Source organism: Toxotes jaculatrix, chromosome 8 (assembly GCF_017976425.1).
Source record: "Toxotes jaculatrix isolate fToxJac2 chromosome 8, fToxJac2.pri, whole genome shotgun sequence".
Taxonomy (NCBI): Eukaryota; Metazoa; Chordata; class Actinopteri; family Toxotidae; genus Toxotes; species Toxotes jaculatrix.
Genome location: NC_054401.1, coordinates 7,812,991 through 7,833,528, shown reverse-complemented (window position 1 = coordinate 7,833,528; position 20,538 = coordinate 7,812,991). Strand labels below are relative to the sequence as shown.

The 20,538-nt window shown below is 40.0% G+C and overlaps 1 protein-coding gene across 3 annotated transcripts; it reads right to left on the bottom strand.

Moving 5' to 3' along the window:
* Window positions 1-792: 792 nt before the first annotated feature.
* inpp5b (inositol polyphosphate-5-phosphatase B) lies at window positions 793-19,970 on the bottom strand. Of its 3 annotated transcripts, XM_041044723.1 has the most exons (23): window positions 19,688-19,970; window positions 18,912-18,991; window positions 18,498-18,595; window positions 18,302-18,331; window positions 18,093-18,203; window positions 16,623-16,766; window positions 11,865-11,955; window positions 10,599-10,769; window positions 8,109-8,210; window positions 7,705-7,819; window positions 6,710-6,826; window positions 5,796-5,983; window positions 5,548-5,659; window positions 5,337-5,446; window positions 4,482-4,617; window positions 4,096-4,206; window positions 3,697-3,862; window positions 3,179-3,414; window positions 2,892-2,999; window positions 2,274-2,358; window positions 1,887-2,014; window positions 1,685-1,796; window positions 793-1,228 (listed from the first exon to the last, which is right to left on the bottom strand). In XM_041044723.1, exons 1-23 carry the CDS (start codon window positions 19,742-19,744, stop codon window positions 1,119-1,121), a joined length of 2,718 nt encoding a protein of 905 aa, XP_040900657.1. In that variant the 5' UTR covers window positions 19,745-19,970; the 3' UTR covers window positions 793-1,118. The 3 variants fall into 3 exon arrangements, with proteins under 3 accessions (XP_040900657.1, XP_040900658.1, XP_040900659.1); XM_041044724.1 differs by lacking the exons at window positions 18,093-18,203; window positions 18,302-18,331; window positions 18,498-18,595; window positions 18,912-18,991; window positions 19,688-19,970 and adding an exon at window positions 17,052-17,422; XM_041044725.1 differs by lacking the exons at window positions 16,623-16,766; window positions 18,093-18,203; window positions 18,302-18,331; ... (1 more) ...; window positions 18,912-18,991; window positions 19,688-19,970 and adding an exon at window positions 15,193-15,339.
* Window positions 19,971-20,538: the final 568 nt, after the last annotated feature.

Below are 20,538 nucleotides of genomic sequence, written 5' to 3'. Positions count from 1 at the left end.
ATCCGCTGTCTAATTACTGACCTGATGATATTTCACAGAGCACATCTTGGTCACATCGTTGTTAGCCCCAGAGATATGTCGCTAGCTAGCTGCTACACATAGATAACAAACCGTTCGCAGTTCATGTATTATAAATAACAACTCTTTCGTTATTCTTATTTCTTATCATTACATGGCTTGCTTGCGGAGTCAGTTTAATGGCCACATGTTTTTGCCTTTAGCCCGAGCCACAGCTGTGTTTCCTAAATGAACGTTAATTGTCTGGCTAAGTCAACTAGCAATTTAGCTCCTAGATTAGCTAAGCTTTGGAGCTAGCTTGCTAGTAATAGCCAGTTTAGTGTCGACAGATGATATTACCTGTCATCTCAGCGCTAAGGACAACAAACTCCATATTATCAAGGGATAAAACGGCATGCTAAAAGAAAATTATATTAACACAGTTTTACCTGCGTAGAAATTCAAGCGTTATCCCTGTGCTTTGGATGTTTAGCACTTTCTTCCTATCCCCTCCCTAGGATACCATACAGCGTCACAGACTCACAGCCATTCGTGGTGTATTATGGGAAATATCACAAGTAAAGCTACAGTAAAACGTGAAAACGTTACTTTCAAAACATGTAATTCAGCGTTTTCACTTTCTGAGTCAGATGTGATTCAATATGGAGGCCATTCAAACAGGCCCACTATGAGAAAACTAAACATATTAATTTAATTTCTTTGCTTGTGATTGGCAGTGTGGTCTGAGAATAATAATTTGACTTAAAAAAAAATCATCAATGACACACCTTGTTTCCAAAAGTTTTATATATAAAAACATTATGCTGTTAAGATCAGAAACATTAAAACATTTTTTTTAAATAAAATATACATACATTAAAAATTAATAGGTCTCTACAGATGCTCAGTGAAATAAAATAAACTCTGTCCATCAACAGATGAAAAACATTGCTTTAACAAACTAATATCAGATAAGAACTGTCACTTACTGTAATTATATCTATACAAAGAACCACCTAAGAATATAAGAAATAATTACAGTTCATTTCAAATACTGGACTGTACGTTGTTTTTTTAGTGTTCAGCTTCAGCATGAAGAACAAGAGGGAGAAGTCTTCCATCTAGGAGGAACCTTGGGCCAGGAAGTGCTGAAAAAACTCCTGAGTCTTCCTCTTTTCTGCAAGATCCTGCTTCGTAGGTGACCTCAGGAGCATGGAGGCAAAAATGGTGGCTACACAGAAAGAAAAATTATTCATATTGCATACTGTAGTTTAACAAAGGGGTCTTTTTTAGGTCTTAATATTGTACTGTTTTTATTAGCAGATTCATTTTTTGCACATTTCAAGGAATGTGACAGACAAGGTGAGCTTTTCAGCTTAATGAACAAATTATTTTAGAGGTTGGAATAATTTGTTTTGTTGCTTTTAGTCTGTATTCAAATGTTATTTATACACACCAGGTTGCGTGAGGATACATTATCTTTTACATGACCAGCCTGCTTTGAGTAATGAAAAGATTACTGAAAACAGTCCTTGAGTCATAAAGAGAGCGGAATAAACAACATTTTCATCATGCTTCTCAGTATAACTAGCTCTTCACTTACTCAACATGCATACCAAAGAATGACCTAATAGTAACAAATTCACAAATGAACAATACTTAAGAGGAACCTGCCTCCTTTCCTTACCTAAGATGTTGGCATCTAATCGATTGCTCGCAGAATTCTTCAACAGCTCACGGAGAAAGGCAGCTAAATAGTTGAACACATTTTGATGGCACTGAGGTAGCATGGAAATAACCTGAAGACAAAATTAGTTATTGTTAAATCAAAAAAGGCCGGAGACTGACTTTTATGATCTAACACATCTTGGACAAGATTAATCACTCACTTTCTCACACTGACTGGCATTGGAGCAGCTTTCTAGGCACTGCTGGTAAAAGGAATAGGGAACCACAGGCTCTGGGAGGGCATCTAGGAAGAGAAGCAAGGCCTCTGCCACTGAGTGGTTACTGCCCGCTGCAGATCAACAGAGAGTTAAGGAGATAATCCTTGAGTAGACTCGGCATGTTTTGAAATGTAGTGGGTGCAAGATAAGAACTGAATATACTCTTGCATCCCAAACCTCCAGTTTTGTTTCATTTCAAACCCAGTTTAATAGGGTGCAATGCCAAAACAACACATATGTTTGGACTACACTGTGTTACTTTTTTCAAATATTCAGTGAAGTCAAAAAATATTTTTTCAACTAAAGGTTGGGAATTGTTTTGAAGGATACGAAGAGAATCTGGCAGGCCAGTGTCGAGGCAATCCCTTATTTCTGCAAATTCACTCCGGAGCCCAGGTTGCTGAAATATGTCTTCCTGCAAACAGAAGACAAAACATATTGAATTTTAAAGAGCACATTTATGAATTCAAGCAGCTAAATCACTAACAGGTTTACCAAGGCTGATTTGAGATTTGAGAGGCAGTGGAGATGCAATGGACTTTGATTCAACTGAAATTTAAAACACTATCCCATGTTTAAATTACCTGAATCAAGGCTTTTATAAAGCAAGATTAATTCCCTTCGCCAAATCAATGCACAGGCTTTATAAAAATACTTGGCTGGCAGGTACAACTACTGAGTCACACAAGTGCCTTTGTAGCCTCAAGGAAGATCTTTATAACCATGAAACTTTTCTATTTTGCTTGATTCCTGCGGCATGCAGCAACTTTCTCTTATTTGTCCTTATAAGAAAAATAAAACCTGGGAAGAGGACAAGAGTTACATAATTCACTTTATGGATATAAACCTGCCAACTAGAAAACTGACAGACATAAACTAAATAGGAGTATAGTGTTTTTTGATTTTATTACAGCACCACAACAGGAGCATCACGTCACATTTTCTGACCTGTTTAATTGCATTACGGAACAAGTGATCCACCATCATCCAGAGTTCTTTAGGAATGTCTAGAGGCTTTTCAGTGTTCACTGCATTCTCATCCGGAGACATCTCTGCCTAATGTTCAGGACAAAACGTGGAAAGAAGAAGTTCAAGTCAAAATAGACAAGACTGTTCAATTAAAAATCTGCAGACTTATTAAAAAAAAAACATATGCTGTGGCCTGTAAGACAACCCTGAACAGTGATATGGGATTTCAAGGACGCTGTCCCCGCTCTGGATTTGAAAGCACTAACCAGTTTACGAAGAGTCTCTTGCGGCATGTCCTGGATGGGCTCCCTCAGCTGACACAAAGAATGGATGGAGGTCCCATAGCAGCTGGGCAGGTAGTTTCCTGTCACAGGGATGAAGTAGTCCTTGCCGCGCTCCAAGTGGAGCACCAGGATCTCTTCGATCTGTTGCTTGCCAGAGTTCAGTTCAGGTGCTGTCGAGCGGTTTACAAAAACCTCGAGCTCAATGTCCACAGAGCCGCCTGGATGATGAGAGAAATGCACATATAAAGTAAGAGGTGACTCAACTGCTACAGCTCAGAAACTGATGCCTGCTGCTCCAGTCAGTCGTTATGTGGTACAAAGGTTGTTACACTTTCAGAGGTAGTACGGTTTGAGAATTTATAAAGCCACAAGACATCTGTAATGTGAAATGAAATTTCATCTTCATCATTTCATCTAAAACGTAATGGAAGGACACTGATGCTTTATTAAAATGAAATCTGTGGCTCTTGGATGAGACTCTGACTGTATGTGCTACTCACCCTGAGCAATGAAGCCCTTGGGGGGGTTGGCTGTGAGCCAGGGCTTGCAGTATGTGGGCTCATTTGGCTTCTGGATAAACTCAAACTGACATGGGACCTGCCCATCATTAAAGAGGCTCAATGTCTCTGCCTGGTGCTGCATGAACTTCACATCCGTAAAGTGGAACTGAAAGAAGAGGATAGGATTCATAAGGTAAAATCTAGTCTATGTAACTGTATCCTTTAAATATCTGCATTTGGCCCAAAGCCTGAGATCAATATACAGCTTCATTGGTGGTGATTTACTTGCTGAATTCATCAAAGCAACAAAACCAGAAGGCAATTTGTACAAAGTGTATCAGAGAGGTATTACAGCTCCCACTACATTATAATAGGACCGAAAGTGATAGGAAATTTTACCTCCCGCTTGGACAAGGTTACAGACGGAATACACTCATTCTCCATTTTGTCAATATTGCGTACAATCTCTTCGAAGGTCTTCTTATAGGCATCACCATTCACTCTCTTGATCTGTAGGAACACATAGGAGGAAGTCAGGGGCACTGGAGCATACACAACTGTGCTAAAAAAAACCCATTAAACAATACTTCAATGACATATGATGCAACCTTTACAAAAAATAAAAAGGCTTTAATGTGAGCAGTTAAAGTAAATTGTTAATATACTTTTCACTGATTCTATATATTCTCACCTTTCTTCAAACCTACATGCAGGTTTCTAACCAAAAGAAACCAAATGAATAAAATGAAAGATGAAATCAGTTAAAAGGCTGATGATTCATTTACCCCAATAAGAAGCAGGGAACTGACTGGTTTGTGGTCACTGGTCTTCAGAGCCATGTGACTCTGGTAATGTTGCTGATTGATGTTTTTCCCTCTCCACAGGACACGGTCACACCATGCAGGCACACGGCACTTTTCACTAAACGCAGAAGTAACAACAGATGTTAATTCTTAAGCATGTTTGTTATATTTTTATTTTGCAAAGTATTTAAGACAAAATTTGCACCTGTATCACAGTGTACCACATACTTTATCAAAGTTAACGATATGATCCCTGTAGGGAAATTCTCTTATAAGGACGTGTGAGAGCAGAAAATGCCACATGACACTACACCTGTGATTTAGGACTACAGTAACTTTGAGCTATGTTTATTTATCATGTAAATTAACAGCACAAACCTTGGGTGGCTAAACTCCTTTGTGCCACCAGCGCAAATTAAAATTTGTTGTAATTCAATTTATGAAGTCGTGTTTACCAGGTTAAACATGCAAGGGAAGCTTTTAAAACACAGCTTCAAAGCAACAGAGTGCAATAAATGGATGAACATGTCCCCTTTGCATTTTATTTGCATTACATCACAATATGAGTTTACTTCTGAACTCCAAACATCTCATAATGCTACTGTGGTATACTCTAGTGGCTATCTTTTTGTGAACATTTACAAAGATTTTTTCCCCAGTCAAAGACCTGGCACTCTGTAAGAGTGGTTTGTTTTTTTCTGGGATGAGCTGAATTGCTAAAAGAAAAAAAATAGCAAAATAATTAGCAAACTATGAGACTAATTGTATCAGTGAAGAACGATCTTGCTAAAACTGTTCCTTTCTGCTATTCACAGTCAGGCTTTCGTGTGAGATTACCTTGTATCCCACTTGTCAGAGCCAGTGTCATATTTGTAGGTGGGCTGGAAATCAATCTCGCCTTCCACAAAACCAACAAACACAGCCTCCTCATCGATCTGCCTCTTGAGCTGAGGACCATATGAAGCTGGTAAGTATCACCACTCATGCACACGAATGATGAATAAAGACTATTCAAACTGCGAAAAGAAGAGACAATTCTTGATCTTACCTGATCATAACTGTGCAGTGTTTCAAAGTCCTTCTTGCTGATTAGCTCCTTCACATTGTCAACGTCAAGGTCACTGATTCTGTAGTTAAGGTCTCCGATCCACAAAACCACACTAATAAACGAAGGACACAGAACACAGAGGGAGAAACACGAGAATGAATGAGAATTTGCAATACACAACAACTTAGCAGGAAATTCTTTTAGCCAGCATAGTCACAGTAATTCCTAAATATATTCATGGCTCGTACTCATGCTTTAAGATAGTGAGTGGTGGCTGCGTAAGGTCAAGCTGTCGAAACTGTAGACGGCTGCAAATATCCTTGTAGTCCTGATTCCGTCTCTCGTATTCCTCAATGTGGGCAGCTAAGTGAGAGTTGACCACGCAGATATCGGAGTTGTGGAAGCGAAAACGGATTGCCACAGCACCCTTGTTTCCCTGAGAATCGGTAGACAGGAAATAGAAATTCAGTAAGAATAATTTAAGTCATTCAACTACAAGCACTGGCAAAAAGATTCAGAAGAAAAAAAAAGCTGACTTAGATTATATGCAGTTATACATGCTCCTCTGCTTGACAGTAATCCTATGTTACACAAAGACTTTGACTTTCCAGATGGTTCTTGGTGCAGAACATAAACCAGTCTCTCATTACTGCAGGAACGGATGGAGCCCCCACTGGTCACCAGCCAGCCATCTGCTCTACACTGCAGGGGCTGCTAAGTAAGCATAGCTGCATACGAGATAAGAATAACCTATTCTGGAACAGTGTATGAGGAGTAAAGTTGTCAATGCTGGATGTAGCTCCTAAGGGATGAATAACCTCTAAATTGAACTGTCAAAAGGAGGAACCAGAAAGGGTTAGAGGTTCAACACCGGTTCAGCTTGTTTATGCATTTTGCTGTTTATTTCATCATTTCTATCAGATTCATTTACTGGTAACAGTCCATTTGAATTTTCAGCAGCAAAACCCTCATGTATAATAATGCCTTGTTTATTGCTATTTGCCTGCAGTTGTTATGTCAGTAAAACAACACTGTCATTGTTGGGGCACAATTTTTTTTGTGCTTTCTGCCTGTTTGTAAAGTAATATCTTTTCACAATATCAGTAAACCTGCATGATAAACCTGTGCATGAAGGAAGAAGTTCTGTAGAATCAGTCCTTACCATCCTTCCCATGATGCCAGTACCCACAGTCTCAGCCTCCACATCAGAGATGAACTCTGCATGCTCCTTCTTCACATAGAAGATCAGCATGATGCCCACCAGACGCACCAACTTCACCTTTAGCAGAAGACAAATGAACAAAATAACATCAGTTTATACAGCGAAATAGAAGATACAACAACTCACAGAGTAACGTAAGATGACAATTTAATGGATATTTTTATTTAATGGGTAGTCAGTAGTTCAAGGGACCCTGCAGACTCAAAGGTGAATTGTGGTTTCTGCTGCTTATATCTGCATCCTGTTTTGTTTTTAACTGTAGCTACTTGGAATAATGACAGTGCAGACAGCTGAAAACAGCTACTGTCTTATCTCAAGGAGAACAGAGGCAGAAAAGTGCATCCCAGGATATGAAGCAGTCGTGCATGGCAGGAAGCAAAATAGTCGGGTAAGCCTCCCTGTCAGTCCTACAAGAATCAACATTCAGATACTAACGTTAAAACAATTCTTTTTCAGGTTGCTGAGCTGTAGTGTCAGTTACGCAGCAGCCAAATGCGCTTTAGTCAGACCACTGACACTTGATGAGGAAATTACACGTATTTTTAATAACTCTATGATTTCACGTAAGCCCTAAGATGACTAGAAGAAGACAGCGGAGCCAGGAATAAAGGAACCTAATAAGTCAGAGTCAGCACTCTGAGAAATAGGAAGTAGGTGAAAGTGAATAAGAGGAGGAAAACAAACAAAGAGTAAATTAAAATGTAAGGCTTGACCAAGCTCACAAAACTCACAGGGTAACTGTTCAGTTCAGTTGTGATTATTAATATTCAAAAATATTTTAAACTGTGCAAATATTTTAAACAGTGAATCTACTACTTGCTTCTATGTAAAAAACAAAAAACAAAATGAAAAATATACACTCTAAAGACATAATACAGTGGGCAGGGCAATAACAGGAAAACAAGATTAAAGAATTTAAAAAAAGATTTCCTTACTAAGGCATACTTGGCATCTGGATGCAAAGCCTTAGACACAGCCTTCGTCCACTCCAGCTCTTTGGGGGTGTCATTGAAGAAGAAAGCCTCTTTGCTGAGGTCAAGCTCCTGGAAACTATGAAGAGTTACAAACGGTAAAAACTTCTTGAGAGTCTGATTCGTACTTCACCCACAACTTTTGTGGTATTCACAAAACTTTTCCATTTCTCAACACCAAAGTCGTAAAGTGAAACGTAGGCAGGATTAACGGACACAGTGCTGAATCTGTGGGTGGGCATGTTCTCTCGCTTAAAAAAAGGATCAATGGCTGCATACATCTGTCAGAGGTTTGAGCAGTATATGTCTGTTTGTGTAATGGGATTAAGTGGAGAATTACGCAGCTATTCTCCAGCATGTTGACTTACCCCACGCAGTAGATGTCAGGAGGGTCGAGAGTGCAGCTCAGCCAAGGATGGAGGCTTTCCTTTGGTGTCTGTCCATTCACATTGTATGTGCCAAGGAAAAAGCTGAGACAGAATGGGGGGAGATGAGGAGCGGGCACAAAGGAGAGGAATACAGTTACAGTTCGTTGTGCTTCTTCTTTTGAGTTTAACCTGCTGACTAGTAACATCTGTGTCTTTTCTGTGATTTCCAGTTTACATCAGGAGAGGTTAAAATAGTGAAACAATGACCTCAATCTATATTAAGCTGACGCCTTCCTGATTTATTGCAGCACTCTTTCGCTCATGTCTTGAAATTTTATTTTATGTAGGTTGAAAGAGGACAGCTGCTCTTTTTCAGCAATGTTCCTATTTATTCACATTCATACGCAGTTATACCTAGGAGCTGTACACTGCGCAAAAAGAATGGCAGAGAATAAAACAGTCTTATGTGCTGACCACTGAGCAGCCCCACTGGAACTTGAGTGCCTTCCTGAGGGGCACCTCAACTGTGAGCAATGGTGAGAGGGCCCAGCCCTTATGATTTACATCCCCATCGAGATTTATTCTGCAGGTCCAGATTGAAAACCAGCTTCCTTCCATTCAATAGCCCCGCCACCCCACCCCCACTCTGACCTTCAGGCATTTGCCGCTGCGCTTGTGCTCATGCACATGCACAGGAACAGCACAGGGCCCTTTATTTTGTGCTGACCGCCATCACACTGTACAATATTTTCTGCCCTAATGGCCCTCACATCAGCTACCTAGAAAGATGCTGAAGCTGTCTTTATACAAAAATCTTGGACTGCTGCTTTCCTAAGCAGTTTTTTCTTAATCTGCACATCAGCATGGATATTCAGTACATTCTCAGTCTGTGCTGTAATATGAGAAGAAAGCAGACAATTCACGTGTCCCAGCACTAAGTGACCATTTCTGTATATCTGTGGTTTCTAACAGCGGAAACAATTTAAACTTATAGACCAATCAGCACATCCACCTTATAAGTCATTTACATATATACGTTCAAAATATTAATTAGGTTCTTGACTACACAAACTCTGCACACACACACACAGGGTCATACAGGGACATGAGCCTTCCCAGCATGCTTTGAGCAAAAAATAAGGAAACACCCTGGAGAGGCTGCTGTGAGTCAATCACATGACTAACATAAACACATTCAGTCTCACACCTGCAGACAACTTAAGTGTTCCCAATTAACCTGAGCTCCAAAGTGGGTGTGTGGGAGAAAAGCACAGCTCCCAAGTGGGAAACCTGTAGCAACACGAAAATTCCACACACAAAGGAGCAGCGCTTAGACTCTAACGAAGGAAATTCATGATGGGAGGAAAATAAACAAAGTGCTTCCACATGCTGAACAGCGTGGCTTGAGATTTCTGTAACTTTTCACTGAATACCTTTAATATTTTTGCATATTTTAACACCTTATATTGAGTATTCCCCCGTTCATTTGTTTGAGTGTCGTCAATCTACCAACAGGAGGCAGTGTGGTTAATGACTAAACTATGAGGCTGAATTCAGCAAATGCTTTTTTTCAATCATTTGATGGAAACAATAAAAAAAAAGAAAACCTACAGGGATATTAATATTTACAATCAATAAGAAATGAGATGAAGAGCAAAAACCTGAGCTTCAGTATGTTAACCCACTAGCTTGCTGCATTTTCTAGACAGCCCCTGAGACAGCGGTGCTTAATTTAGAAAACAGCTAAGTACACAGAAATACAAACCCACAGATGTTGACTCATTCTTTTTACATAACACTTCTAGGATCCAAACTGCGCTCACAGTTACTGTGGGCTCACACTGTTTCACTGTATGAACTGTATTTCCAACAAAGTTTAAACTATTTTGACATACCTCCTAAATTAAAAGCTCCAGAGTATTAATTCTGGACATAGAGGCAGAATATCATATACAGGCTTCTGTCCATATTTTTATTTAGGTATTGCAACTTGTCCTTGCACAATGATATGAGGCTTGAGTAGAGTTATCGTAATGATGTGGTGTATGATATGAAATGTTTCATGGTTTAGTGGTACAGTGCTCTAAGCAAGGCTTCCTTAACTTTTTTACACTGAGCAAAATGATCAAAGACCATATAACACTCCTCTAGATTAAATAGTGCATGAAAGCGCCTATAACCCCACCCAAAGTAACCTAAATCAGAGGTGTTCAAACTGTTCCACAAAGGGCCATGTGGCTGCAGGTTTTTGTTCCAACCAAGCAGCAGCAATACCTGACTTGACTTATTTAATCAACTGATCTCAGTCTTCAGACAGTTTATTGGTCAAACTGTGTGCTCTTGATTGGATGGAACAAAAACTTGCAGCCACACGGCCCTTTGTGGAACAGTTTGGAGACCTCTGACCTAGATCTACCTCCATTGAACAGAAATGTCAATTTTTCAAACAAATACTGACACAGGGGGCACTTAAGAGTAACATAGGCCTACCTGAAGTCCTCCAGATAAGTGTAAAGGTCCTCATTCTTCAGCAGCTCACACCTGATAAGGTTGTCACGCAAGTTGAACTGTGGCATGGCCAGTATCTGAGCCTTGTTAGACGGGGTGTGGCTGGAGGAGCGCACCAGGTCATCCCGGTCCTCTCGACTAGAGATGCCCTGACTGCACACCAGGAGAGAAGAAATAACAGTTAGGTGTCAGGGTGAGTGGAGACAGACCAAGATAGAAACAAGATCGTTTTGCCATGCTGGTGTTATTTCAGAGGGAACTCAAATATCAGGATGATCATAAGCTGCATGTTTGGTCTGAGTTGTTAGGATGTTTTTATTCAACTACCAATGTATGGTTGCCAGTTTGTATTCAGGATACTCTCTGACCTAACTGCATCAAGTAATACTTCTCCTAAAAGCTAGAAATAAAATGGCTTAGCAGACTAACAGCGTAATGCACGGTAGATCACCACGTGGACAACAGGAACCCAGGCTATGAAGTGAAGCTCTATTTCCATCTTGTCAATATGTAATGAGACTGAGGGGAAAGGAAGAAATGTAATATGCCTGGACCCTGTGATCTTCCAGGAATACACTGTAACTAAACTCCACCTTAGCATATACAGTACAGGAATATACTGTATATCGGCATGTTGCAAGAGTGCCAACAGTGGCTTCCAGGTTAAACAAATGAACTGAACATCAACTGAACAAATCTGCATTTCAGACCTGAGCAACTTTAAATAAATAAAACACTCATCACCAAACTGCTGCGAGACACGTACACAGCACCTGTCATAAAACTGGTGTAGGAAAGGACTCAAATGACAGTAATTCTGCTTTTAATACTTTTGACTACACCCTGTAGCAAGCATAGCTAACTGCATAATAAAAGTTTTAGGCTTTACTCAGAGCAGTCTTCAAAATGGTTGCTTTAATACTTTTACTTGTGGAGTTCATGAAAGTGGGCCACAGGTGACGCAAAAAGACTTTCCTGCCACTGGTTTTGCACTCTGATCACTCTGAGATACCGCAATGTATCACCAAAAGGCAGGAACAGAGATGACTGCTAGCAAGCAAGCAAACATGAATACTAACAATACAGGTTTAAAATTAAAAAAAGAAAAGAAAAATAAAACAAGAAAAATCACTTCCACTTTAGTAGTAGAATATTCTAGGACTCTTTCTACAACTATGTAAAAATACATAGTTGTGTAAAGAGTTTTGGTTTTGAGAGCTCCCATGTGAATTAACAAAAAGGCCTTACCTCTCCGGGCTCGAATACACTCTGGTCTTCTGTGTGCCACTGTTAGAAACTTTCTCCCTTTCAACAGTTCCCTTTTTGTCTGATGATTTCTCTATTCAGAAAGAGCAGGAAAGAAAAGGAGGATTAATAAAAAGTTTGTTTAGTTCAAGTGTTTGCAATAATAAAACAGAGTATAAAGGTAAGTGGCAGCATTGTAGCTCAGTACTGCTCCACAATGCCTGCAAACTGCCTGCACTTTTAATGACAAATAAATGTGTTTTTTGTTGCAGGTTGTCAGTTCAGACTATGTGTCACTGTGTCTTGCCAGTAACTGGAAGTCCTCCCATCTACATTAACTTAAAATCTGCCCTTGGTATTGACAGCCTAAGACAACTTAGTCTAATGAAAGAGAACCCAGCCCTGAGCAAACTCATATCTCAACCTTTTACTAACTAATACAGAGAATAAATTAAAGTTAATTATGACCAGGAATAAAAACAAATATGCACAATAACACACAAGTCAATCATAAAAGTGAGAAGTCAAGGCTCAGTTGTTGTGGTCAATCGACTGAGGCCGTCTTTTGCAGTTGGTTACAGTTAATGCATCCCAAGTAGCTAGCTTTAATAGGCAAGTGTTAAGTATGGGACAGCATGGCCCCTGTCTCCTGCAGTTTGGCAAGGAACACAGGCTGGCTCCTCTAAAAGGGAAAGCCAGGTTCTTTGAGCAGGAAATTAAACTATGGCAGGCTACATTAAGAGTGCACCTGACCAACAGAACTGCTTTAGTACCCAAAGATACAATATATTCTATTATTTTAAGGGAGATAACACAGGGACTATCTGTAACGCATTTGTTTTATGATCTGTTTGTGGGCGGTATTCAGCACAAGAACATTAACTTACAGGACACGGATATCAACAGTACTACTGCTATAACACTGTACAACCACTTTCAAAACACAGATGTTGCAAAGTTAAAGAAATAAACAGAGGGGCAAGAAAAACTCCAACTTAAAGTCAAAGTAATTCTGAGCTAAACTGACAAAGTTTAGCCAATCACAACAGCACATTTTCCAAAGCTCTGATCTTTGTTACAGCTATGTCTAATGCAGCACTTAAGTCTGAGTGAATCAATAACGAAAACAGCTTTTATCATTATTACCACAGCTGGCGTACAGCATTATTTTTGCTGCATCTATGTTTTACAAAGGAAATGGTCTGGTCTCTCTGGTGTTAAGAAAGAAAACAGGTTGTGATCTGTGTCCCAAACTGAGAAAAGGTCAGCATTTGAGAAATGCTTACACTGTTTGTTTCATTTTGTAAATTTTGCTAGTAAAAAAAAAAAAGAAGAGCCAAAAGAGGAGTTCAACTATAAGGACCAAGTGACATTTGAATTCAAAGTTATGTTGATGTTAGTGTGAATAGCAAAAGGAAGAAAAGGTGGCCTTTTTGTGTAACTGAGAAAACTTCCAGCAAACTGTGAAATGACTTTAGGAGAGTCCACTTTAGAAATGCTACAGTTAAGAAGGTGGAAATCTCCTTGTGCACACAAAGAAAAAACACAAGTAACTGTTAAGTTGACTCATGGGTTTTCTTGTCAGCTTTCTGAATTAGAGTATTAAAAAAAGAGATTAAAAAAAGAGATCACAAATATTAATAACCCTAACCTCTGAACTGCAAGGACTCAAATGAAAACACAAACCCCATCAAAGATGGGTTCATTCCTATTTTATAGTTTGCATTTATAACCATGCTGTGTTTGTTCTAGGCTTTGAGTTCCAGGTGGATCTAAAGTGACAACATAAGACCATACAAGAGTTGAAAACGTTTTTTTTCTGGTGAACCACACTGTATCTCGAAAAATGCAGAACAATCATAATGAAACAGTAAAAAGTTTACTATACTGAGATTCTTGTCATTAAAATAAAGTGAATTCAAACAAATCAAATATTTTGATAACTAATATATACAAATAGATAATCATTTAAGACATTTTATAAGCAATTCTCAGGTTCCAGCTGCTAAAATGTGAGAACTGCTGCATTTCTTTTACATAAGTGATAGTAACCTCTATATGTTTAGGTTTATCACTTTTGTTCTGACAAAAAATCAATTTAGTGGAATCAATGTGGGCTTTAGGGACATTAATTGATTAATCAATGGTGAAAATCATCACTAGTTGCTCCCTTGCATGTCACAATACGTTAATCTGTTCAAATTAATCATTTAACAAAACCCAACAATTACTGCAGCTGTTTTTTGAAGTCCGCACCAGAGCGAGGCCCTGACCACATGAGGGTCCTGTGTGTGAGGAGCTCAGTTATTCCACCGCATAGTTTACATTCTAGCACATGCTCTAGTATTCTTAACCAGCTAATGAGCTTAACTAAACTTTCAACTTTGCAGGATGGAGCTGCATGAAGTTGGCCTGCAATTTCACATGCCTATGCCCCTCTAACTGCAGCTAGTCAGCATACACCTGAAGTTATTCAGATCACAGACTCTTCCCTATTAAAAGTTATTGCTTTTTAACTGCAACTGCACAAAGTTCAAAGTTGCACAACTTCCCTTCACGATTTCCTACTATATAATTAACTGCCGGGGAACCAATTCTGTGTTTTCTCTTGATTCTCAGCTGTAGATATGCAGTTGTGAATTAAAATAATCAGTTCGCCTTGCCTTAATAAAATACAAGGATCATACAGGCACTGAATTACGGAAAGGCTTTTCTCGCAAGTGAAGGCAAAGCATTTTATAAGCACCTCTTTGAGAGGCGGTCGGAGGAAAGTTTACAGACAACAGATCTGAGGCTAACAAGCTAGGTTAGCCAATCGGATGAGCAGCAATAGAGGGTCTATCTGGAGACGAGCGATAGCCACAGCAGCAGGACAGAAACAGAGCGTGGATACACAACTCTGTGTCACTAAAACACGTTACTCCAACAACAAACACAACAGGTGTGTCATTTTCTGTCACATAGCGACCAGAGACATCACGGAGACTGCTGTATACAGACCGACGTTAGTCTCTACCAGCGTTTCAGCCTTCGAACTACATGATCTAACATTAAAGACAGCCTCATAGTGTGTCAGCAGCAGATAATATTAGCAATACCATCAATGCGATTTAATGCTACTCATTATTCGGTCAAACGAAACCTGGCCCTCGAGCTAATCTGGCTAAAGTTAGCCGCTTGGAAATAAGAACTGTTACCACTCGCTAGCATTAGCTAGGAAGGGAGCTAGTTAAACAGGTCAGGCTGACTGCCACGGATTGAATGCAATGGTATTTTCTCTCCAGCACTTCGATAAGAATCATAACAACAAATGTAGGAATATTTTTCATACCAGAGTCTCTGATCACCCTAGACATCTCCCCGCACCGCTCCCACGCATTCTGTGCAGAAGAGCAATGTCCAGTTTGTTTCCGATCTACCCATGCTAACGCTGTAGTAGGAGGAGGAGCGCAGCACAGCTCCACCCACAACCCCACCTGTCACATAAATGATAAAACTGTTGACACGGTGAAGTGCTTCAGATGCCTCGGACTCAACCATCAATACACCACTCCAGTAAAATGCACACAAGCTTCTAACAAAGACTCTCAAAGCAGGTTCTGCTGCCCCCACCCACTCCCCAACCGTATGCTGCTGCTTTACAAAAGTATACTTCAAACCCCCCTGTGTTTTTCATCATGTTAACTGCCTACCAATAGGAACATGCATCACACACAATTGCACTAAAATTAGTGGCCTCCCCACTTTCAATATCTCAGACCTCAACACCAAAGCCATCACATTGCCCAGGAACCCCTCAACGCACTCTTCACACTGCTTCCATCAGGTCACAGATACAGATCCCTGGCCTGGAAACAGGCATACTACAGCGGGAGTTTTGTCCCCTCTGCCATAGCATCATTAAACAAAGTGTGTATAGATGTGGATGTATCCTGCATGTTTATATAGGGTTCTGTGCAGACTGTGGTAACACATCTCCTTGAACCAAGGACAGTAAAGAATCTATCTTCCCCTGCTGCAGAGCCAAGGTGGCTGAACAAACGGCAAACTACTATCCACAAAAGGCAACCAGAGAATGCTGCAGTACATCACATTAATATTACATTAATGAGTTTCAAGAGGGCAATTATAAAATAACTGGCACTTAAGTGATTTGTATATGAACATTATTTTTTTTGTTTGCTGCTTAATATTTACACAGTTTTTACATTGTATGTTTTACATATAACGTGTGCCATAAACAGAGTGGTTCACAGGTGCTATGGAAGGTTTAGTTGTCTAACAGTCGTTTTCAGGTCATAGCATCAAAACCACAGGTGTTATGAATAACCTTACTGCATTTTCTTTAGGTCTGCGAGGCCTTTCACCCTGATACTGAACAGGCTGACTCACTGTCATGGGTACTGGGACATAATGTAATTAATGTTCTTTGTTAGAGTCTTTTCTGCTATGAGATGTCAAAATGTCAGCCGCTTATGAGTAAATTTCTCACACCTCGCAGGCTGGGACAATTGCATTCAAAGGAAGCGGTACTTGCAAAACCGCCCACTTTTATTATGCAACCCTTTGATGTAGACTTTTATCAGTGTTGGGCTATCTATGCTAAAGAAAACACTACAGATGTAAAGACGAACATCCCCTGTTCTTCCTGTAACCTGTCACCCACTGCATGAAAGCTGATAGACCTATTCCAAGTAAGTGAAGCTTATTGGACACAAATGCTGGCTGTGAATTTGTACAAACAGAAATCTGATGACAAACCTGTTTTTCTGTGCTGGCTGAGTTTAGTGAGTGTTGTGCTGAGGGGTGCAAGGGCCTGTTTGACAACTCCCTGGCCTCTTGTGGCTTTGTGGTACTTGTTGATCCACTCGAACTTGGGTACCTGTGTGGGAGACTTGCAAACATCTGAAGAAACACAGACAGAGAGAGCAAGAGAATTAGAAAAAGTTAGGATAACTGCAATATTGTGTGAGTGAAGAATACAGCAAGAGCTGTAGGAATTCATGGCGTAAACAATAATGCTTATTTATCAACGCAAAAGTCGTTAGTCTGTTATAGTCTTTCTTGCTCTTACACATGGGTCTTGTCTGTAAAATGAACTGTACTCCTAGTTTGTAAGACCACCTCCATATTTAGACTGCTTTAAATGTGACTGCACATTGCAGGTGCTGTCTTATATTTTCTGCTTACCTTTTCTATTTCTCACACTCTGTCTCTTAACAACAGCTGGTTCCAGGTCATGTAATCTTTCCATTACTGGTATCCCTCACCAGGTTAAAAAGCCTCTGTGGCTCATTTTAGAGTATGACAAAAAATGTAACACAAACAACACATAAGTCCCCGTCCATGCTCACGTGGGGCTTCCACTTTGAAAAACATTGAGCCAGTTTTTGAAAGTGATACATCCCTAACAAAGCAGACTGGCTGTCAGCCCATCAGCTGGCCTCCTCCATTCAGATGAACAGGATGCAGAAAGTAAAAAGAAGCTCAAGAGAAGTCTTGAAGAGGAAGTAACACATCCTTCTTAAACTGTTTTCATCTTGTCCTTTTGCAAAGGCTAGCTGTGAAAGAAACCAACTAAGAGTACACCGTCGAAACTCCACCCCTTCTCTCTCTGTCTGTAGCTCTTGCTTTTTCTCTGTCAGCTATGCGCGCACTAGTGACTGCCAGATGAAGTGACAGCACTAATTTGTAATTCTTAAATTGGTGTAAGTTGTGAACCACAACCATCGACAGAGTTTCACAAATGCATTTGTGTTTTTATTTCTCCAGGAACCTCATGCCAATAAGTAAGAATAAACTGATATTTTTTTCATTCCATACATAATGTAATCTCAAGGCATCTGAAGACTGGCTGAGCAGGTTTCCTTGCAACAGATGGAGGAACAAATTATTTGTACTTCACACAAAGGTGACTCATACTTTGTTCACAAAAAAAAATCTAAAGATAGGAACATCTAAACTCAAAAAAAGAGGGAAAAGATCAGTGGTTTACAACAAGAGATGAGAGTCTGTATGTATGTGCTCCTGTCCAGTTTTAATGAATAGTAGTTTTCATATTAATCGTTGCCTTTTACAGTGTTACCATTGCCAGTGTCATGTATGTTAAATGCGAACCATTCATTTTTAACAAATTTTGTTTTTGTCAAAGGTTGTGAGAATCCTGAATCAAAGCAATGGCTGCTGGGTGTTATATAAAAATGTCACCAGTGATTACAAAGGCTGACCTACCACTCCACGCCCGGTTGACCTCACTGAGAAAGAAGCGCGACTGAGACCCGAAAGGAAGTCTGAGCTCTAACGCTTCTTCCTGGTAGCTTACTCTCACTTTGGTATCAGCACCTAGAATCATATGAAGAACAAACTGTGATGTTCAGTTTCACGCGGTGGATCAGTCAGCATAATACATTTGATCTATGATGGAAATAAGGGCAACTCACCCACAACCGCAAGTTCCTCTGGTGAGGAAACTAAAGTATGTGAAGCATGAGAAATATGTTAGAGCCCTTCAGAGAAATTAGCATCGTGTTAACAGTTATTTTGAAGAACATAATTCAGACTGATGGTCCCCTCCCACCACCACCACCACCCTTCTTTTTACTGTCAGTCCACTTCTGATTATAATAAGCTGCTCACCCTCCACAACAGCAAACTCAAGGGAGATGGGTATGATGTCCTCCAGTGACACGTCATCAGCAGTAATGGCCATCCTTCGATGAGTATAAATAAAGATTCTACGAAACATCACAAGACCGACATTTTAATTCAATTATTTTTTAAATGACTTTTTATTCATTTTAATTAGCAATCTGAATCAAGTGTATATTTCATCAGAGGCTGGAACAGGGTGCAGTTTTGGGTATAATTTTGGTTACTATGTCAGATACATTGATGCATTGCTGTGGTCATTTTCAAGGTCAGCTCGTGGTGTTGCTATGGACGCACAGTGCTGTCAACCCATCTGTTTACAAAATGATATCATGAGCCTTTGGATACAAACATATTGTTCAGAAATATTATTGCTCTTTTGAACTTTCTGTTAAAACTCACGCATGTCCTTGTGTTGACTCCACCAACCCCAGCAGTCTGCTTTCTGTAATATCATCAAAGAGTACATCACATTGGACAGCATGTTTACAGTTTTGTTAAGGGTATAGTGGAAATATGTTCATGTGTTTCTTTAATATTTCACCAGGCCCTAGAAGCTTGCTCTTATTTCAACTTTTTTTTGTGGCTAACAATGAAACCCTATACCCTATACTAACCTTATATCTAACAAGTGGTGGTATGTAACAAAGCACATTTTGTTAAGCACAACTTGGCCTTCAAGAATTTCCATTTGATACTATTTATTCTTCACAGCGTTTTTCTGACCTACTTTTATCTAACAGCTGTAGATACTAGTTACTTTACAAATTTATCTAGGTATTTTACATACAGAAAACATCATTAGTTTAGAAAATATGACACGTTGAAGATGAAGCTACTTCCACCGTGCAGCAGCTGGTGAGACAAAGTTGCCATCTTGTGGAAGAAAGGTCTTACTGCAAAAGTTGGCCCATGTGTTTGGGAAGTCACACACGACTAAATCTGCTCCTATGCTGAGAACTACGTCTTAAATGCATTGTTTTGATTCAGTTCGCAGCCTAAGCCGTACAGTACTTTTTATTCAGAGACATGTCAACCATGTCGCAGAGCGTTAGTCTTGCAGGCCTCTGTGCGGACTCTGCTGTTCTTCAACGGAGTCCTGTCAGTAAAACTTAGTTTGAGTCAGGTAATCTTACATTTAAAGTACTGATCGAGCGCATGCGAGGCGCAAAGGATACTGTGATGCAGTTTTCTTCCCTTTCCAAAGTTTCTTGAATTGCGACGGACTGATCCATAGTGAAGGCAGATTCCTGCGTGACAGATCCTGCCCCCACGATTTCAAGTTCGAAAACACCAGCAGGAATTTCGGGTGGCCTATTTATTCCTCTCTCGAGTGAAGGCCAAATGTACAGCGGGGGGAAAGACGCTCGAGGAGCCCCGTGCAATACGACATTATTCCCTTTAGATCCAGATGTTTTCCTCTTCCTCCGCCGCTGGCCCAGCCCGATCCAGTCCTGCCACGCACCGATTCAGAATCGCCCCCGTGCACCCGGAGTGACGTCACATCTGGGCTGTCACCAGCTCAGCTTGGTTTGGATTAGGCCTCAGGTCAATGATCCAAAGAGGATTATGCTCAACAATAGACCCGAATCCCCACTTTTACAAAGTTATACCAACGCTTTCGACGAGTTCTTACGAGCCATCGGGTCAATAGGCCTAAAGCGGTCTTTTGTGAGAGGGGAAACCCGCCAGTAATACTGTAGCAAAACTTGTTCAACGTAAAATAATAAAGAAATTTTGCATTTATGAGTCAGTTTTGTTGGTTGCTTGTTTCCAGTTGTCTTGTCCTTTCACTTCATGTATTCTATTTCACTTTATCTTTTTTTTTTTAAACTATTCTGTTTTCTGTATTTTTATATAGCTTTTTGAGTGTTGTTGAACAACGTAATATTGATTATTGCACAGTTCAACAGTCATGCAGGGAAAAATTTATTGTGAAAGGGAGAGAACATCCAATTTTCAGCACTCCAGTGGCCTCAAACTTGTTCTTAATGTACTGGATGACCAATAGTTGTATTTGTATTTCATA

Bases quoted from the DNA above. Each gene is read 5' to 3' on its own strand.
- inpp5b (XM_041044723.1), bottom strand. From the start codon at position 19,744: ATGGATCAGTCCGTCGCAATTCAAGAAACTTTGGAAAGGGAAGAAAAC. The intron at 6,827-7,704 runs GTAAGGAAATCT...CTTCTGCTAAAG, and splicing joins CAGATGCCAAGTATGCCTTA to GTGAAGTTGGTGCGTCTGGT. The intron at 5,984-6,709 runs GTAAGGACTGAT...ACCGATTCTCAG, and splicing joins CTGGCATCATGGGAAGGATG to GGAAACAAGGGTGCTGTGGC.